Here is an 18,055-nt window from a genome sequence, read left to right on the forward strand (position 1 = left end):
TAGCATCGCTTATATATTTAAGAAATACTATTATTATATCAGTTATTCTTTTCGCTGTCATCGATCTTGCGCTTAAGGACAAATGGCGATAAATAATAAACCGACGAACTTTCGTCACAACACTGAGGTCAAAACAGGATTATGTACAATCAGAAACAGCACGCTCCACGAATTTAGAATATCGATGAAAATTCTAGATAATAGATAATAAAATTCGATTGCTAGATACGTGGAATTGCTTATCGGAGCACGAGACGTATCAATTTAAAGTAATGAAATAACATCGAAAGAGCACCGATATCACAACAATCGTGCAGAGACATGCAAGCTTACTACCTGCTGGCTTGAACAAATCGTTTCGCGTGGTATCGCGTGTAAATCGGTAAGTGTAACTAACCATGGAATTGCGAACGCTATATCGTGCTGGTGGGATTCACTATGACACAACACGCGACGAATTTGTATAAACCGTCGGCATCGGTGGTTTCTGCATACTGCATCACTCTTCGTACATATACGTTTGAGGTTGAACTATTATTATCACGAAAAACTATCATTTCTCAAAATAGAAAACCAAAAATCTTTGAAATACAGAGAGTGAAATACAGAGTAGAATTCGAGATAGAATTTTAAATAGCAATTACGTGATAGGTCACACGTTTTCGACGTGCACATCAAAACGAATGGAAGATTTGTAACATTATACGGAATGCTTAACCGCTTGGTTATATTCCCTTTCTCAAGATAACGCTATTTTCGAAGCTCGGTGGAATTTCAACTCGCGCACCAGAGTAGCGATGACAGAGAACAAGCGTATTACTATAACGAAAAGCGACTACCGTAAAAGATAAATGGCAACATGCCAAATTTATATATCTGAGGAGAAACAGCATACAGTAAGCACAAAGCAACGTTGAGAAAGTCGCACCTAATTGCATCTAATCACAAATACAAACAGCCTACAGTCACTGCCAACTGTAGTGAATGCACTCGAGCAAGTTGATGAATACGTAGACATTTGGTCCGATATCCATTTCAAATCAAGTGATAATAACTAAAAGATTATAAAGACTACATTTCATAATATATTAATATGTAGCACGTAATATTAAACGGAGAGTACGTAGAGTGCTTTTCATTTAGTTATTCATTAGCTCTTCTGTGCCAAATTGACACTCTATTGCAACGAAATAGTCACTGATGATCAATCGGGATCATCATGTATGAAAAACAAATGTAAAAGCAAAGATCGAATTCGAGATAATTGATAATAAAATGCAGTTATATGCAAATAAAGGCTGGAAATATCACGATACGCGGGGCAAAAATAAATTGTCCGAGAACTGAAATATCGAACGGATGAAATCGAAGGAAATCGTCAACGCGACGTTGTTAATGAAACACGCTGTGAATTTTGTAATTCCAATTTCATTCGTTCGCAATTATGTCAATTATTGACATGAAATAATAGTCACTTTCATTGTATCTTCGCATAAATATTAAATTTATATCTTGATAATTTTTTACGTTCAAACCAATTTAATGAACAAAACATTTATTAATTACTGTTATTATAGTAGAACCAAAAAAAGTATATATATATTAGCTTAACTTGTACATAAAACATTTGTAATATTTCGATAAAACATGCATATACAAAATTAATGTAGATGTTAGAGAGTTTATATAGTTTACAGTTCTCTATCAAAGTATCCGGTTAATTTGCTTGCATAAACAGATTAATAACCTCGACAAATTGATCAATTTAATACACAATCATTGAAATCAAATGCTAACGATTCTAACGTGATTTTCTTCGCACAAATAAGCCAACATTTCCCAGACGTAACGATAATAAATCCATTTTTATGACGGAACTAACCGAATAACAAAAAGTTTTCAGCTTGCAGCATATACGGGAGCACAAGAGAGCGATTTTTATCGTGATGTGTCACTTGGGAAAAACGCGATATAAATTCACTCGGTGTATTTTAGTAGCGAACAGTAAAAAGGTCCGTTCAGATAGGGCTATTGTAAAAATCGATGAAAGAAATAATAAATTAGATTATATTATGCAAACTTGCACAAAAAGCCGTACAAACGAAAGTCGCATTGTATATCTAAGATCTGTAAAGTGAAATACTATTAACGAAGAAGCATAATGTAAATATTGGAACAATTTATATATATAATGTAAATATTGGAATAATTTAACGATGCGGATAAAGCGCGTTTCGCTAACGAGTAAAGTTAGTGATTCATTAGTCACATTCATCGTCATTGATCGCTCACGTTATCATGGTTATCATAAAACGCCGTTCCGCGCTATTTACTTCCACAATTTAATGGTACCCTCTGATGAACGCAACTATTCGTGTTGCTTGCACAATTACAAATCCACATTATACACGATAATTCATTTTAATCTTAATAGACAAATATATTTTAAAAAATATGCAATTTTACCAAAAAACATTGTATTTATTTTGAACATTGTATTATTCTTGCCTAATGGTTTCCGGTCTACATAATTTCTTTACAATAAATGTATCTTGTTATATATTTTAATGTACATTTTAGCACACATTTTAACATAATAACATTGATTACACTGTATTACTCTTCCTATATTATCTTATTCTATTAAGACGTCAGCAAACTCAGCAAAGTCATTCAGTATATTAACTCAAATTAAATTATTATTAACAACAAAGTCCAACTTATATATATCTGAATTAGCAACACACAATATCCGAAGTTACATATAACTTATATATATATATCTGAATGAACAACAATATCCAAATATAGCTATTCGTATCTTTAGTATCTTACGTCCATCCTCATAAAATACATCGCTTAGGATTTATATACCGTCCAGTTAAAGTATATACCGTCTAGTTAAAGTCCTCTTTCGTCTTTGCTATTTCCCTCTTTTCTACTTCTTTTCTCGCCTTTTCTATCATCTTCATTATTTACAGTCCTTTGCCCTCTTCTCTTAAAAATTCTCTCATCTGCATTCTATTCTTTGTCTGTTCACACTCCGTTAACACTTTGACACGTACTCTCCTCTGCAATCTGACATATTCTGCATCTCCTATCCTCTTCCTGTCTCCAATACTGACTCCCTCTTGTTTCATTTCCACATCTGTATCTGGCTATTACGCTCCTATTCATCTTTTTCCTCCCTTCTAGACATTTTTTATTAAAAAACATTCCAAATAAATAATATTTAAAATTTAATATTAATTATATCAATATAAAAACTTTTTTATTATTTCGTGAGAGAAAGCCCGTTTGTGACAGGCTTGAACAGATAAAAATCATTTCTTTAAATTTGTATTTTACTTGGTTAATTACTGCAAGATTGCTAAGAAGAAATACCAATCGACATGGATATCCAGTGAAATCCAAGAATAAATCATAGCATTGATAATACTCTATCATCAATGTAAATTATTCGTTTATGACTAGAGTTTTCCTAATCACGCGAATTAAAACAACGCGTATAATTGTTCTTTCAACATTATTGCGTGCCAACAAAAAGTTACAAGGATAGCAATTAAGCGATTGATATGTATCTTGGAAAACTTTAGTTCATTCAAAATTTAACCGTATTTCATAACAATGATTTGATTTCCTCACATCTACGTGATAAATTAATCTTGTATATATAATGGTTGAATTAATAATAATGTGAAACAAAAAACAGTATTTTCCACTCGTGAACAAGAAATAAAAAGTAAATGTCAATTTCAATTTTGATATACTTATCCCAGCTCGATATATTTTGTCCTGTGACTCACGAAAAGCATACTCCTAGAACATGCTGTGCGCGTCACATCCGAGCAATCTCTTCAATTGCAATCCACCCGATGCGTCCACCAATATCGAGATATGAGGTACGTGAGGTGTGCTCTATTTATTTCCTTACGCTCAAAAATTCTCACCATAAAGACCGAAATTAGGCAGACACTTTTATTAATAAAATAGTTTGCTTATACATTGCATCCAGCGTTAATTATATAGTAATTAAATAAGTAAAATGCTAGATTCAAAAAAGAGAAATAGTTCTTATTCATTGATATGTTTCTTTCATGATTTGTTTGAAATATAAACAATTGTAAAATAAATATATAGACTTTACAAAGCTTATGACTCATTATTCTGATAAATACATGAAAAAAACCGATTCTCGATTATCTGAATAATAACTGAATATGTAGTTATACGAAATGATATGAAATCAGTGCACTTCGATTTTTAAATTAGGTCAAGTTCTCTTACGTAACAGTTAGTCTATATAAAACACTATAAGGATTCCATATCGAACTGACTAATCTTACAATGCTGGCATCGCTTTACTAATCAATTCGATAAAAGGATTCGATATAAGCGATTTGTCCTTTAAGAGAATACTGGGCGCGGTAACACAAAAAAAGAATATTGTCATATCTTTAATCGTTGCGTTAAGTATTCAATTCAAAATCTTCAAGGATATCTTACATATTCTTTTTCAATGTCTCGTGATTTAGCTTTATATAGCAAATATTTATAAATTATATATTTTAAATTATATACATATTAAATTATATACATATAGTATATACAATAATTAATTTTGAAGTTTGCAACACACTATTGAAACGAAGAATGAAGCTTTTCTTGTTAACTAATGAGAAAAATATCCATCAAGTCGATGAACAAGTTCTACTGAATAAGAATAATGCGCAGTGGCCTATGAGAAAAGCTTATAAACATTGAATTGATGAAGAACTATTCGGAAGAGTAAATTAATGAATAAAATTTATTTACATAGATATGCGACATGAACAATAGAACATTGTTACAGAGGATTTGTAAACATACATAAATTTATTTCAAACGCCCACAATTTCGTTTTCTCATAATTATTCAATATAAAGGAACAAATAGAACTGATTATAATCAATTGTTCTCTCATTGATTCTCCCTGTAATATAGTTTTCCTTTAGGACATCGTGAGTTCCTAATGGCGATGAACAATTAATGATAATAGATGATAATAGCCAGCGGCAATATTGTGTTTCGCGTTAATTACAGCTTTCTAATTCCGAAAATAATTATTTAATAATACAGAACACCTCTCATGTCTCATACTCGAAGAGTTTCCAATCGATAACGATATTATTAGAAAACGTTATGCACAAATGCAACTTACAAAAAGCTCTGTAATGTAGATTTTTATGCTGATTTCTGTCAACATTATATTGCTAGGAAGAGTTGCTAACAACAATTTTTTATCATTATTTTTTATCATCACTATCATATAAATTGTATATACAATTAATATTAATTATTCTTATTAATTTCAATCTATGATTCTTTTAATGAATATTATAGATTTGTTTAAAAAATATTGGCTTTAAAATTACAGTTAATAAATTTCAAATAAAAGGAATAAAAATTAATTAATATTCCATTTCAATACGTTGAGAAATGTAAATACACAATCCTGCGTATTTGCTATTTAAATTTTACTATAATTTCTTAACGATAAGCTTAATTAAGTATTGACAGTTTTTAGTTTAGATAAAATAGCGAATGTGCGAAGTATAACTAATTACGATCGTTCAAGAGCACCCAATTACTTGTAGCCGTACTTAAGTCGTACTTAAATCAAGGAGCTCGGTCATAATTAAATCAGTAACTCCGATTTTACGGTGACACACGATAAAAAGGCGAGATGTTTAATTCATTAGTATTCCTTGTCCGTCACACTCGCTCAAAATTCGTCCGATCGATCTCTCTTTCAGAATTAAATCTTACAGTGGAATAAGTAGAAAGGACTATTACTTTACACATATTTTAACTTCAACTTAACAGATATACATACATTATAAAATTAGACAATGCAGTCCGATTATGTTACATTTAGGCTCAGCAATCGAGAAATTATGCGAATGTGCCTTGGAAGACAGCTTGGCTGACCGAGGTTCCGTCGTAAGAGCTGCTAGATGTCTCTTAGGCTCAGTGACAAAAGTCCTCCTCCTGGCAGACATCGTCGTGGTCAATCAATTGCTTCATGCCAAGGATAAGGTCGCCCGCAGTCTCGGGCGTCTCGAAAGTGTCTCGAATTTCACAGAATTCGTCAAGGCGTTTAGCCAATTTGGAGGAGAGATGGTCGAGTTGGCACATTTAACGGGTGATCGTCAGGTGAGATTTATTTCTTGCAAATCAATATTTCATTCATGAATTTTATATTAATTTTCATTAGTATAATCGTGACTCAATTAAATTTTTTACACTTTATTTTCAGAATGACCTCAAAGACGAAAGGCGACGCGCGCAGATGGCAGCGGCCCGACAAGTATTAGAGAGAAGCACCATGATGCTGCTCACGTCCAGCAAGACATGTCTAAGGCACCCCGAATGTCCATCTGCTAAGGAGAATAGAGACACCGTTTTTTGCCAAATGAGAAGAGCGATGGATCTAATACATTACGTTGTCAAGGACGGAGTATTAGACTGTAGCGAATCTCAATCCTATTCGAATTCACAGGTAAGCTGTCTACTTCAAGAATACTTTATAAACGCTCATAAATGATGAAAACATTTACCACTCAACATCGTTAAAATTAATTTAATAAAGCTAAAAAAATAAATCAAATTGTGAAATTATACAATAATAGTTTTTTCGATATTTATCTATTCACGATCTATTAATCTGCGGAACAAAATAGCGAACTATTTAAAAATTAATATAAAAATACCCAGACAACATACAATGTCTAGATACAAGATGTCTTTATGATGTCTTTTAAATATCCTTTAGACATGTATTCCAAAAAAGGTCTTCATAACGTTTTTTAAACATGTTGTTTGAATAATGAAAAAATAATTATCGATACCAATATTCTCGCGTTAAAGCTTGCCAAGAAATACTATAATAATCGCAGTTGCCAAATAAGCATGTGCCTCTCATATATGTCTCTCATTATTATGCTACAGTGAGAATATATATCCATATAAGAATTAAAAAAGCAATACATGATAAAATGTTTCCGAAAGTCTTGGAAACGTTTCAAAGAGCCTTTGCCCGCCAAATTGTGATTTACAAATCCTAATATGCGATTTAAATGACCTTGAGCCGCGATCCATTGCCGCAACAGAAGTTGCAAACGAGATATCGAAATGAATCGTAATACGACTCGAGAAACCCATAAATATAATAGCACGTCCGGCCTGATGAAATCGATAAGCCGTGGTCGAAGATGGTATATAGGAGAATCAATGGAATATGTCCTACAAATATCAATGGATTACGATTGCATACCATTCACGCAATTGATTATTCATGACGATGATTATTTCGGTTTTGATAAATTTGTGATCGCTAATAATTTATATATTTTACATTAATATGGAGGTTATTTAAATATTTTTAAATAATCTTTCGTATTAAGTACGTTTTAATATATTTATTATTTGCATTTATATAATGAAAAAATTAAGCAAAACTACTGAAAGAAAACCTAAATAACGAGAAAATGGAAGCAAAATATGCGATAAAAAAATTCCACTCATGGAATTAAAACGAATTATTTAATGCCGAAATTATTACATACTCGTACATAGATAGAGTGTGTAAATCATAAATCATCCCATGCAAATTTTATGTTAAAATTAAACATCTATTAAAAATTGGATATAAGAAATTAAATTGTGGCAGTGCTGGCGAAATTTTGTGGTTGCATAAAAAGTCTATTCAACGGTTATCCAAGAGTAATGATGAAAAATTTTTCACCACAGGAGAAAAATTGTTGCCTCATAAATAACACGGTCATTATAAAGAATATGAATGGTTATTCGTATCATGCCAAATTGTGCAGTATTTATATATCGATACTTCGATATACGCGCGATGCTTTCATTCTGTACCAGATTTCTTTTAGCATTAAATAAATGAGGGGAAATATTTCGCATATTACTGACACTTCTGAAAACCTCTCGAGTCTTTGAAGAAACAACGCGAGAGATACTATTGGGTCACGTTGAACAGTCTTTACTCGTAGAAAAATATATCCTTACATTTTACACTCAAGTACTATCCACTTTCCATGCGACATAATCGATTTTGAAGTGATTGTAGACAACCTGGCCAAGTGAGACGGCGCTCCGAAACGTGACATCTCTAAAAGATTTAATATTATTTGTGTCATGTCTAATATTCGTCAGAATATAAATGTTTTCCAACACTATACTTATACTTATAAAATATGAGTGTACGAAAAAAATTAGACTGGTTATATATGTAATTATTTTAAAATATTTAAATAATTAAGATGTTTAGAGAAAGGTATCTGCTACATTTTTTAAGAAAAATATTTCTTCTACGACTGCCATTACTTGCAGAGTCCGCAGCAGGAAGACTGGGATAGCAGTACCGTTTGCTCAGCTTTGAAACACTTCGAAAGGCTCGTCGAAACAACGAGGATGACCCTGCTGGGACCGGGTTGTCGCGAAACACTTACATCAGCGCTTGAAACAGTGGTCGAGAGGACACAAGACTTCACCGACAGCGCTTATACGAGTCACGAGCACAGAGAAAATATTCTTCTGCTTTGTGATCGCGCGAAACTCGAGCTCAATACACTCTTACGGATCGGCAATAGTATGGTGAGTCAATAAAGTTTACTCTATTTTACGCATTTTAAGAAAAATGCGCGCGACTAAATATTTAATAATATTTAATAATACTTAATAATATCGTGTAAGAATGCGCAAAAAATCTTAGTACTATTGATTGTGACAAGCCTTGTAAAGTGAAAATAATAATATAATATTTAAATCTAAAAGGGATAAAAAAGTTAATTAAGAGCCTACGCGGTTGATGCGCTATAACGATAATATTAAAAGCTTACTAAAAACAAATCAGTTTGCAATAAATTCTATCTGATAAAAATGACCGAATATGTTTCGAATAATATAATCCGAATAAAAAATATTCTCTAATATATCTAATAAATCAAACATGATAAAGTATGAAATGATGAATATCGTATCCATCAGAATTACGAGGGCGGCGGGGGTTCACCTAGCTCGGAAATGGAACAAGCGGTGATGGGTGTGTTACGGGCGACTAGAGACCTTCGCCAGCAACTCAGCGCGACGACGATGGAACAGGCCGGCGATCTTGGCCAAGTGACAAAAGCCGGCCAGGAACTCGTGTCAACGATCAGAAATCTCGCGTTGGCCAATGACATCGACCGTCTACAGGAGAGCAGCGACAGGTTCCACGAGTATATCGAACACATTCTCGAAGTAAGCTCCCAGACGTGGCCCACGCACCGCGTGCACGCGTTCGCGTGCACGTGCATTCTAAGTCCACGAATAAGTCCTATCAGAGTTCTTTTCGAAGAATATTATCGAATTACGAAATCGACTTACATCTCTCACAGCAAAAATGCGCATGCCTTAATTTTGCATTGGTTCTAAGACATATTGATTATTAAATATAATACGTAATGATTACATTCATCATTTCTAGATTGCAATCAATTGCAGCACCTAATTGGATTTATTTTCAAGTCTAACTTTAAATGAATTAGATCACACAGTTCATTATTTATATCTGACGTTAACAATAAATCTCTGTGACTTTGAAGTGATTTAATACAATGCACATAAAAATTGGAATACACGGTTATTTCTTTATTGATATGTAAAAGTTTTTATTCTTGGAATTATTGCATATTATTCTTCCTTCTAGGTATGCAAACTTTTAAGACATGTTGCGCTTTCGGAATCGTTGCAAGTGTCGGCCAAGTTCACGGAGATCAACTTAAGAATATATGGTCCTCAGGTCGTAACGGCCGCACACACGTTAGCTAGGCATCCCACCAGTAAGATAGCCAAAGAAAATCTCGAAGGTATGTCATTTAAACGCTTTAATAACCCACTAAATTTGCAATAATGATTGCTAATCATTTAACGTTTTGTATATATTTCACAGTATTTGCTGACATGTGGCAGTGGCTCATGACTGATGTGACGACAGTAGCGAAAGATGTTTTGGAACTCAGTCAAAATCGGCCAGAGAAGCAGGTTTACATGTCTTTACCGCGGCCAGGGGTACGCATAATCATCTCAATAAACGATCTGTCAATACATTCTAGAGCATATATACAAATTTAAAAATCAAGAAAACCTCTCTACTTGATTATTTCTCAGATAGATATAATGAAATAAACAGTATACACTTTATTTTAGAAACATGGCACGACGAGCAAACCGCTAAAACCAGTACGGTTGGACAGCGAGGAGCAGGCAAAGATCGCTAAGGCAGGACTCGAAATGAAATTGATAACTTCGGAGATGGATGCCGAGACAGAAAAATGGCAGGAGAGCGGAAGCGCTCTAGAAGAGAACAACGACATCGTGAAGCGGGCGAAGAATATGTCGTCGATGGCATTCTCGATGTACCAATTCACGCGAGGTGAAGGCGCCCTGAAAACCACCCAGGACCTATTCACCCAAGCTGAGTATTTCGCCGAAGAGGCAAACAGATTGTACAAGGTTGTGAGACAATTCAGTTACCAGGTACGTAGCGGCCGGCTAATACGCCGATGTAGATCGAAAGAGAGATGACACACGTTTTTTTAATTGGACTGATGTTGATATATCTATATATCATCCTTACTTCTATAATCATTCTTTTACCATTGTTTATTATACGGACTCTATATTGGACTTGATTCCGCGTTCTTGATCCTCGCTATATTGGAAATCTTTTCACTTATACATTCGCTATTGAGTTTTCGTTTCTTCGTAAGTCGCAACGTCGAAGCTGCATCAAGTCTGCATCGAAAATTTACTTATATCTTAATTCATGCTAATATTTTTATAAATATGTAATAGTAGATGCTAACAATAATTATTGCTACTTTAACGTTCAGTAAGAGAAATTTCATCGTACGTAGAAATGTAGAAATATTTGCATATCTTTCATATCATAATATCTTCAAAATAAATATATGTTGATATATTGAAATACAAGGTGAGTGAAAATGTCCCGCAACCGGTGAAATATCTCAAAACTAAGCATTTCCGAAAGAAATGTTTCCTACCAAAATTGTAGGATTTTAAATGATCTATCTACTGATCTAATCAATCTGATCTTGGGTTCATTTTTCATAAAATACTTTTCGAGTTATAAGGCTTGAAAGTTACAACATCATTGGCATTAGCTTTACGCAAAGTATGATCCGGCCGACGACTAAAACCTCTTGAATGTTGTTCAGGATTATATCCTAGATAGAACATTTGTTATGATAGCCATTGGAAATTATTCCTCGTATTTTCATTTTTGCATAAATTCATTTTTACGTATAAATGAAAATAAGAGATACAATATTCAATGACCTTGATTTTGACAAATGTTATCCAGAATATGATTCTGAATATTCAAAAGCCGTCGATCGAACAACACCTTGCATAATGCTAATGTCGGCAGTACTATATAACTTCCAAGCTTTATAACTCGAAAAGTACTTTATGAAAAATAATTTTATTGTAATGTTTTGAAAAGCTCTTGACACCAGCTATTAGATTCTGGAATCAAATAGGGCCATTAAAAAAAATTGATGTGATCTTAATCTGACCTTGATGATGCAACCCAAAGTGAGATAATCAGACTAATCAAATCAGTAAATAGATCATTTAAAACCCTACAACTTTTGTAGGAAACATTTCTTTCGAAAATGCTTAATGTTCGAGATATTTCACCAGCCCTCTTTTTATTCACCCTGTATACTACTTGATTTCAATTGAATTTTATTATAAGCTTAAGTTCCGATTGTTTCAAGAAACGATTGCTTAAAAAAGAAATCAATAATATTTCGTAATTTTTTCAGTAGATAGATGATAAAAATTTAAAAATTAGAATAAGTAATTTAACTTTTAACAAGTGTAAAAATAGAAAATATTAATTGGAAGCGACCTAGCTACCTTGTTATTATTTTATTTTATGCTACTATAAATGTAGCTTCCAGACCAGAAGTAGCTTCGACATGCGTTATTAGCATTAGACATGTTCGAATTAACACGTTTGCTACCCTCTTTCGAACCCCTCCTAGCTAGGCCGAATATATAGTCACCTGAAATCACTTTGGTCTCTCTTTATACTCTTCTTAAGAGAAACAACAAGACGCCAACCTTGTAATATATTCTGTATTATATACAATCCTTTTTATACCCTCGCTCTTGAATGCCTCCATCCAGGTAACTTTTTCTCTCTTTACTTTAGACCCTTTTGAACTGAAAATAGATATCATTTTCGCCCTAACAAATCATTCTCGTTGCCATATATATATATATACATACATATATATTTATATGTATATATAGCGCTCACTTTCTCTGCAGCGTCAATGTTCTACTGTTGTTAGGTGTTGTCATTACATTTGTATATACTATGTTTGTATTGCTATGCAATATCACGCACGTAGATTTTCTTATTGATCATTACGAAAATTGTTTTAGCATAGAAAATTGTTTTACATAAAATATAAGTAAATATAAAGATGTTGAAGATATAAAGATATTAGAATTAACATTTAAGAAAGAACTATTTCAAGTCATCGCAAAAAAACTGACGTGATGATTCAGTATACTCATATGAGACTCTAGTATCTATAAGTATAATGGTATCTATAAGTATAAATTTACATTCAAAAACTCAAAAACTCTAAATTTTTTACTTGTATTATAATTGTCACGATTTAAATAAATTTCAAAAATTGGAGAAATTTTCGCGTAAATCATGTCATCTAAATTGTCATAATGAACGTTTATGATTTTGTTAGTAAATCTATTTTATGTACATACATTTACAACTTTTTTTGTACGATTAGTAAGGTGTGTTTTAGATGCTACGGGAATGCTTCCGTCTATGGACGACGTCTATGTGCATTGTGGTCCCTCTCCTTCCACTATCTGGGGCATGAGTATTATGTCTCACAATTTTTGCTAGCTTCCTTCATCATATGTTTTATCAAACCGAGTATCAAACAATAAATCTACATAATTATCATCAATAAATATCTATATAATTAAATATTTCAGATATTAAAAATTAAATCTTTAAAAAAATTAAAATCTGAGAAATTTTTCTGTTTTTTTTTTCGAACATTTGATCATTAATTCTTTGGTAACTAATTCATTAATATTTGATAATTAATATTGTCTCGAAAAAATAAAATTCATGAAGTAAGCTTGCAAAATAATAAGGTCTGTACTATTTCACTGCCACTTCACACAGTTACTTTAATATCTGTATCAAGAAATCTTTTACGTGCCGTTGAAAGTTTTGCATTGTGTTTTCCTAGGACAGATAGACGATCTTTCTGTTAACTTCTTAGATGTAAACTTCTAAGTATCTACGATACGTATTACAAAGTATTTATTATTAGTCATTTAATAAACTATCACAACAATAGAATCAAGCATCTTGCTTTACAGAATCTTTAAGAAATGCTAAATATATACAGAAGTAATATCGCAAGGTAAATATGTTCAAAAATTTTCAACGATTGTTAATCTACTATATTATCTATATTTATATTATTTTATGATCATGTGAATCCAGAGAGAAAATATAATAGCACATGCTGTAAATTATTTGTTTAAACTTATGTGTATTTAAATGTCTTAATATGAAAATTATTATTAAAAAATAAAATATAATTCTTAGAGACATATCGAAAATATAACATATCAAAAATAAATACTATAAAATTTTAATTTTAAATTATTTTGATGTATACATATATAATATATATACCAAATTATTTTATAAATTATTTTTAATCAATAATTAAATGCTATATATTAAATATTTTTATGTATTATTGAATCGTTGAAAATTAAATATGAACAAGTTTATTTTGCGATACGAACGAAAACATAAGTTTGTATACGATACGTTACATGGGTGCAGGTACCAGGTGGACCACACAAAAAAGACCTCTTGGAAAATTTGGATAGAGTGCCAACTTACGTTCAACAATTGCAATTCACCGTGAAGAATCCTACCGTCGGCAAGGCCGCCACTTTTACAAAGGTCGACAATGTCATACAAGAAACGAAAAATCTCATGAATGTGATCTCGAAAGTGGTCACAACGTGTTTCGTCTGCGCCACAAAGGTGAGCCATGAGAATACTTTATATATATATCCAATTTATTTATTTTCTGAATGAACGAAGACATGTTTTTACACGAATTTCTTTCATAACTGAGGTTGCCTGTATTTGATGATGAATTTGTACATGATATAAGAGAAAAGGAAGAAAGTATAATATTTTATTCATAATATCTTACCTAACTCTTTCTTGCTAACATTAAAACGTCAGCAAGAATAGCAAATTTTACATTTTACAGGTAACTTTAGCCTTTTATATAAAACAATAACATAGAGCTGGAATTATGAAAAATGACAATGAAAATTATTTATGAAATAACATGAATTAAGAGATTATGAAATTCTCTTCAGAATTAATCTGTGTGAATATTTGTTGTATCGAAATATTAATTACTATCAGCATAAAATATTATTACCAAATTAATGTTACAAATAATTTGTAATTTTCATATTGTGAGATCGTTTCAAGTATTCGCACAGATACCAGAATTGAAGAGCCACAGAGACATGCGTTCAGGTGACAAAGAAATACGTCTATCTCCTTCCATTCTATTCAATACCCAGCACAATCTCATCATGCCGCAATACATGGAGCTCAGCCCGACGACGATGCCCGGCCAGGCCGAAGAGGATTGTTTGTATCCGATTAGCCCGCAATTGTTACCCTCCACGAGCCCTTACGTACAACCCCATCCACTTACGACCGCGCAATTTCATAATATCCTAAAACCATCTCCTAACCTGAGCCTGTCCCTACTACCCTTCAATTACAGCCCGGGACATCCCAATGTCGGGCTGTCCCGGAACTCTGGCTCCTTCGTGCATTCGTCCGTTTTACCGTATACGACGCCCGGAACGCAGCAGCCACCCTACTGCCTACAGAATCTGCAGCTCCTCCAGCTGCAGCTGCATCATGCACAACTGCAGCACTTAAGACACGCAACGCTACCGAGATAATAGCAGCCTTGTGTAATACGTCGTGCTGTAGCACGTGGCACGTGACACTCTGTCGTTTCACGCGCACGCACGAACACGTCGAGAACACTACACGTTCTTCGTACAGGTTCGACCTTGGTTTCATTTCAGCTTCTTTGTTTTATTTCGTATCACCTGATTTCAATCGTGCTAGGATCCAATCGTCGTAATTTCAATAACAGATTTCCACTGATAAAACGGTTACTTTCTTTTTTAATGGATTTCAGAATGCATAAAAAACGAAAGGTCATTTTCGCGATTACGTACTATTCTATAATATATTATTATTCAACTTTGAACTTAAACTTGATTGAAAAATGTTTACGATATTACGACGAATTCATTTAGCTCCTGACTTCGCGGCTTATCAGTCTCTTTGCGTAAACTTTATCATAGCTGATCATCAACTTTACTTTTTGCAGCTTCTTTTTTTTCTTTTTATATAACTCGCGCGTGTTGTCGATTTCGCTTTGATTTAACAATATTCAGCGCGATCCATGACAAATCCATCCTCACCGACTATGTAACAATAATTTATTTGAATTAATCCACTTTCAGCTACTTTTACAGGAATGGCTACACTATGTATCTCGTAATGAAAAATTAAAATCTAATATTTCTTCCTCCAATAATCTCAAATACTCTGACAAACGAATATCATATCTTTATAGAAAAATTATTGTACGTAAATTTGTTGTTTGACGCAATAAAATAATATTACATAAAATGTTACATTGTAAATGTTGGACTAAAATTAATTTGTTCTATCTTTGTCAGAGTATATGATTCTTCTTAAATACACTAGATCACAGACTCGCCAAGTATGACGGCAAGAGCATATAAACAATGTCACACAGCACGTGACATCTTCTCGACAATATATCTCTAATAACTTTCAAATGCTAAAACTTTAAAGTAATAATATTATCCTTGAATCTCGCGAAAGCTCGTGGAAGAAAAATCACGTATGAATGAATTCCTCATGTAAGATATTCGGCGAGCTTTCGCTTTGCGAAGCAAATGACAAGAGCCTGGAGGGCTCGCTTATTATATGTAATGTGTGCTGATATAACAAGCGTCTAATCTTTCGTCCTCGTACGTCTTTTCAGTACAACCTGGATTTCCGAGGTCTGTCGGCGCGCGGGGCCGGCGGCTCGCCGTACAGGGGCGGAGAGGGCGGGGGAGCTGACGGCGACGGTGGCGGAGTTGGCGTCGACGGCAGCAAGACGGGCTCCGCCCCCGGCAGCGACCCGTCCGTCTGACAGTTTGGGATGGCCCGACGGGCCAAGGGGGACGCTCGCCGCACCCGGGTTTCCTTTCTGCTTTTCTAGGGAGAACCTCGCCTGCCCCACCGACCATCAAAGCGACGTACACGTCGACCGGATGTCGCGGAATTGTCGTCAACAACAACTGTCGGCAAGTACCGCGACGACCATACGGGATACAGTATTCGGAGGTGCCTCGCCTGGCCGGGATATGTTCGTCGCCGTTTTCGCGGAGGCGACGTATTGCGCGTAGTAACGATATTCGGAACCTGTGCGTGAGGAAAGCGTTCCTCCTGGACGCCCTGATGATTTGGTATTTGAAAGCAGGAGAACGGATCCAATTTAACGCCTTTGCGACGTAAAATGAGAACGATCGCGAAAGTGTTGACTGTGTAAAAGAATCTTGGTTGAAACGTTAGGATTGATCCAGTCCGCGGTGATACTCTCACATTTCGACCAGAGAGTATAAGCAGTTAATCTCAGTATTAATCAACGATTTATGATATGAAAGGGTACATGTACTTAAAATGTTGCAACGGTTCGATGTGTTTGGACAATCGTTTAAGGTGTAACGAAGATATACTTGGTCGACGTGTACGTTTCGCCAGATCGTTTAGTTTAACTTACTTTAACTTCTAATAATAATGAGAAACAGGTTTACACGCTTCTGTTGTTAGTGAGCAGGTCTCAGATGTACGCATTTTTACTCCAAGCAAAGTTTTGGAGCACACTTATTTACACGGTCGAGTTCCGCCGTGCCACGCGTGGCGATCGAGGCGTGGGAAAGCGGAAAATCGAACCAAGTTAATACCACGTGGAGTTGAGTGTGAAAGTGGATAAAATGTGCGCATCTATGTAGTTTACGAAATTGCTCTTTGATTCGATTACGTGATCCACGCTTTGATCGTTGGCAACATCACCGGTGTAAATGTCGCTATTAAAAATATCGAATAGCAAAAGCTGCTCGCGAGCAATGAATTCATTTTTACATCTTACAATTAGTAATACAGTGTAATTAAATTACGTTTTCACGTTTCAGCAATAAAATTTTTAAGAATGAAATTTTTAAATATTGCGGCGTTACATTTCACTGCTACTACGTTAATAACAGCATCACTTGCCTGTTACATTTGCACGCCGTATTTAAGAGCATTCCGAAACGTACATCGGTTTAATAAATTACAAAATTATAAGCTTCCAATGATTACGATTATATGAACTCTAAGTCAATTTGTTTAACACGCAGTACGTTTTGTTACGATGCTAAGCTAAAGTCGTTCAATACTTTCGGCGTATAAGGAAGAACATATCTTGTAACTACTTGGATCTCATTTTCATTATTCTCGTAGAGAAACTTTTCCGCCAATATACGGCTGCGCACAAACAAATCATTCTTCCATATCGAGAAGTTGGTGCAACGACAATAATTAACAAATGTCGATCGCAGTGCCTTTTAGGTGTGAAAACTTTGTCGGAACTTTGCCGGGGTTCAATCTCGAAACTCCCGAAGTGTTACGCCAACTTCGGTAAACAGATTATGCAGAGAGAAGTCTCGTATTATACTTGCAAGAAAAATAGCTCGTGCATATACATACATCTGCATGACTTTAGCGCGTGATCGTCAAGGCGTACTG

At 34.1% G+C, this 18,055-nt stretch overlaps 1 protein-coding gene across 4 annotated transcripts in view; it reads left to right on the plus strand.

Annotated features, from left to right (window-relative positions):
• The window catches only part of LOC108692341 (alpha-catulin), a 52,864-nt gene extending 35,526 nt beyond the window's left edge, over window positions 1-17,338 (plus strand). For 3 of the 4 annotated variants that reach the window (XM_018200540.1, XM_018200542.1, XM_018200543.1), the window contains exons 3-12: window positions 5,918-6,195; window positions 6,299-6,541; window positions 8,395-8,658; window positions 9,052-9,303; window positions 9,752-9,911; window positions 9,995-10,113; window positions 10,252-10,581; window positions 13,979-14,185; window positions 14,746-15,244; window positions 16,266-16,338. In XM_018200540.1, the coding sequence (XP_018056029.1) occupies window positions 5,918-6,195; window positions 6,299-6,541; window positions 8,395-8,658; window positions 9,052-9,303; window positions 9,752-9,911; window positions 9,995-10,113; window positions 10,252-10,581; window positions 13,979-14,185; window positions 14,746-15,138 (2,246 nt within the window). In that variant the 3' untranslated portion in view covers window positions 15,139-15,244; window positions 16,266-16,338. Of the gene's footprint in view, window positions 1-5,917; window positions 6,196-6,298; window positions 6,542-8,394; window positions 8,659-9,051; window positions 9,304-9,751; window positions 9,912-9,994; window positions 10,114-10,251; window positions 10,582-13,978; window positions 14,186-14,745; window positions 15,245-16,265 lie in introns of all 4 variants that reach the window. The other variant, XM_018200544.1, reaches the window with a different exon arrangement.
• Window positions 17,339-18,055: the final 717 nt, after the last annotated feature.

The sequence above is a fragment of the Atta colombica genome, unplaced genomic scaffold (genome assembly GCF_001594045.1).
Source record: "Atta colombica isolate Treedump-2 unplaced genomic scaffold, Acol1.0 scaffold7, whole genome shotgun sequence".
NCBI lineage: Eukaryota > Metazoa > Arthropoda > Insecta > Hymenoptera > Formicidae > Atta > Atta colombica.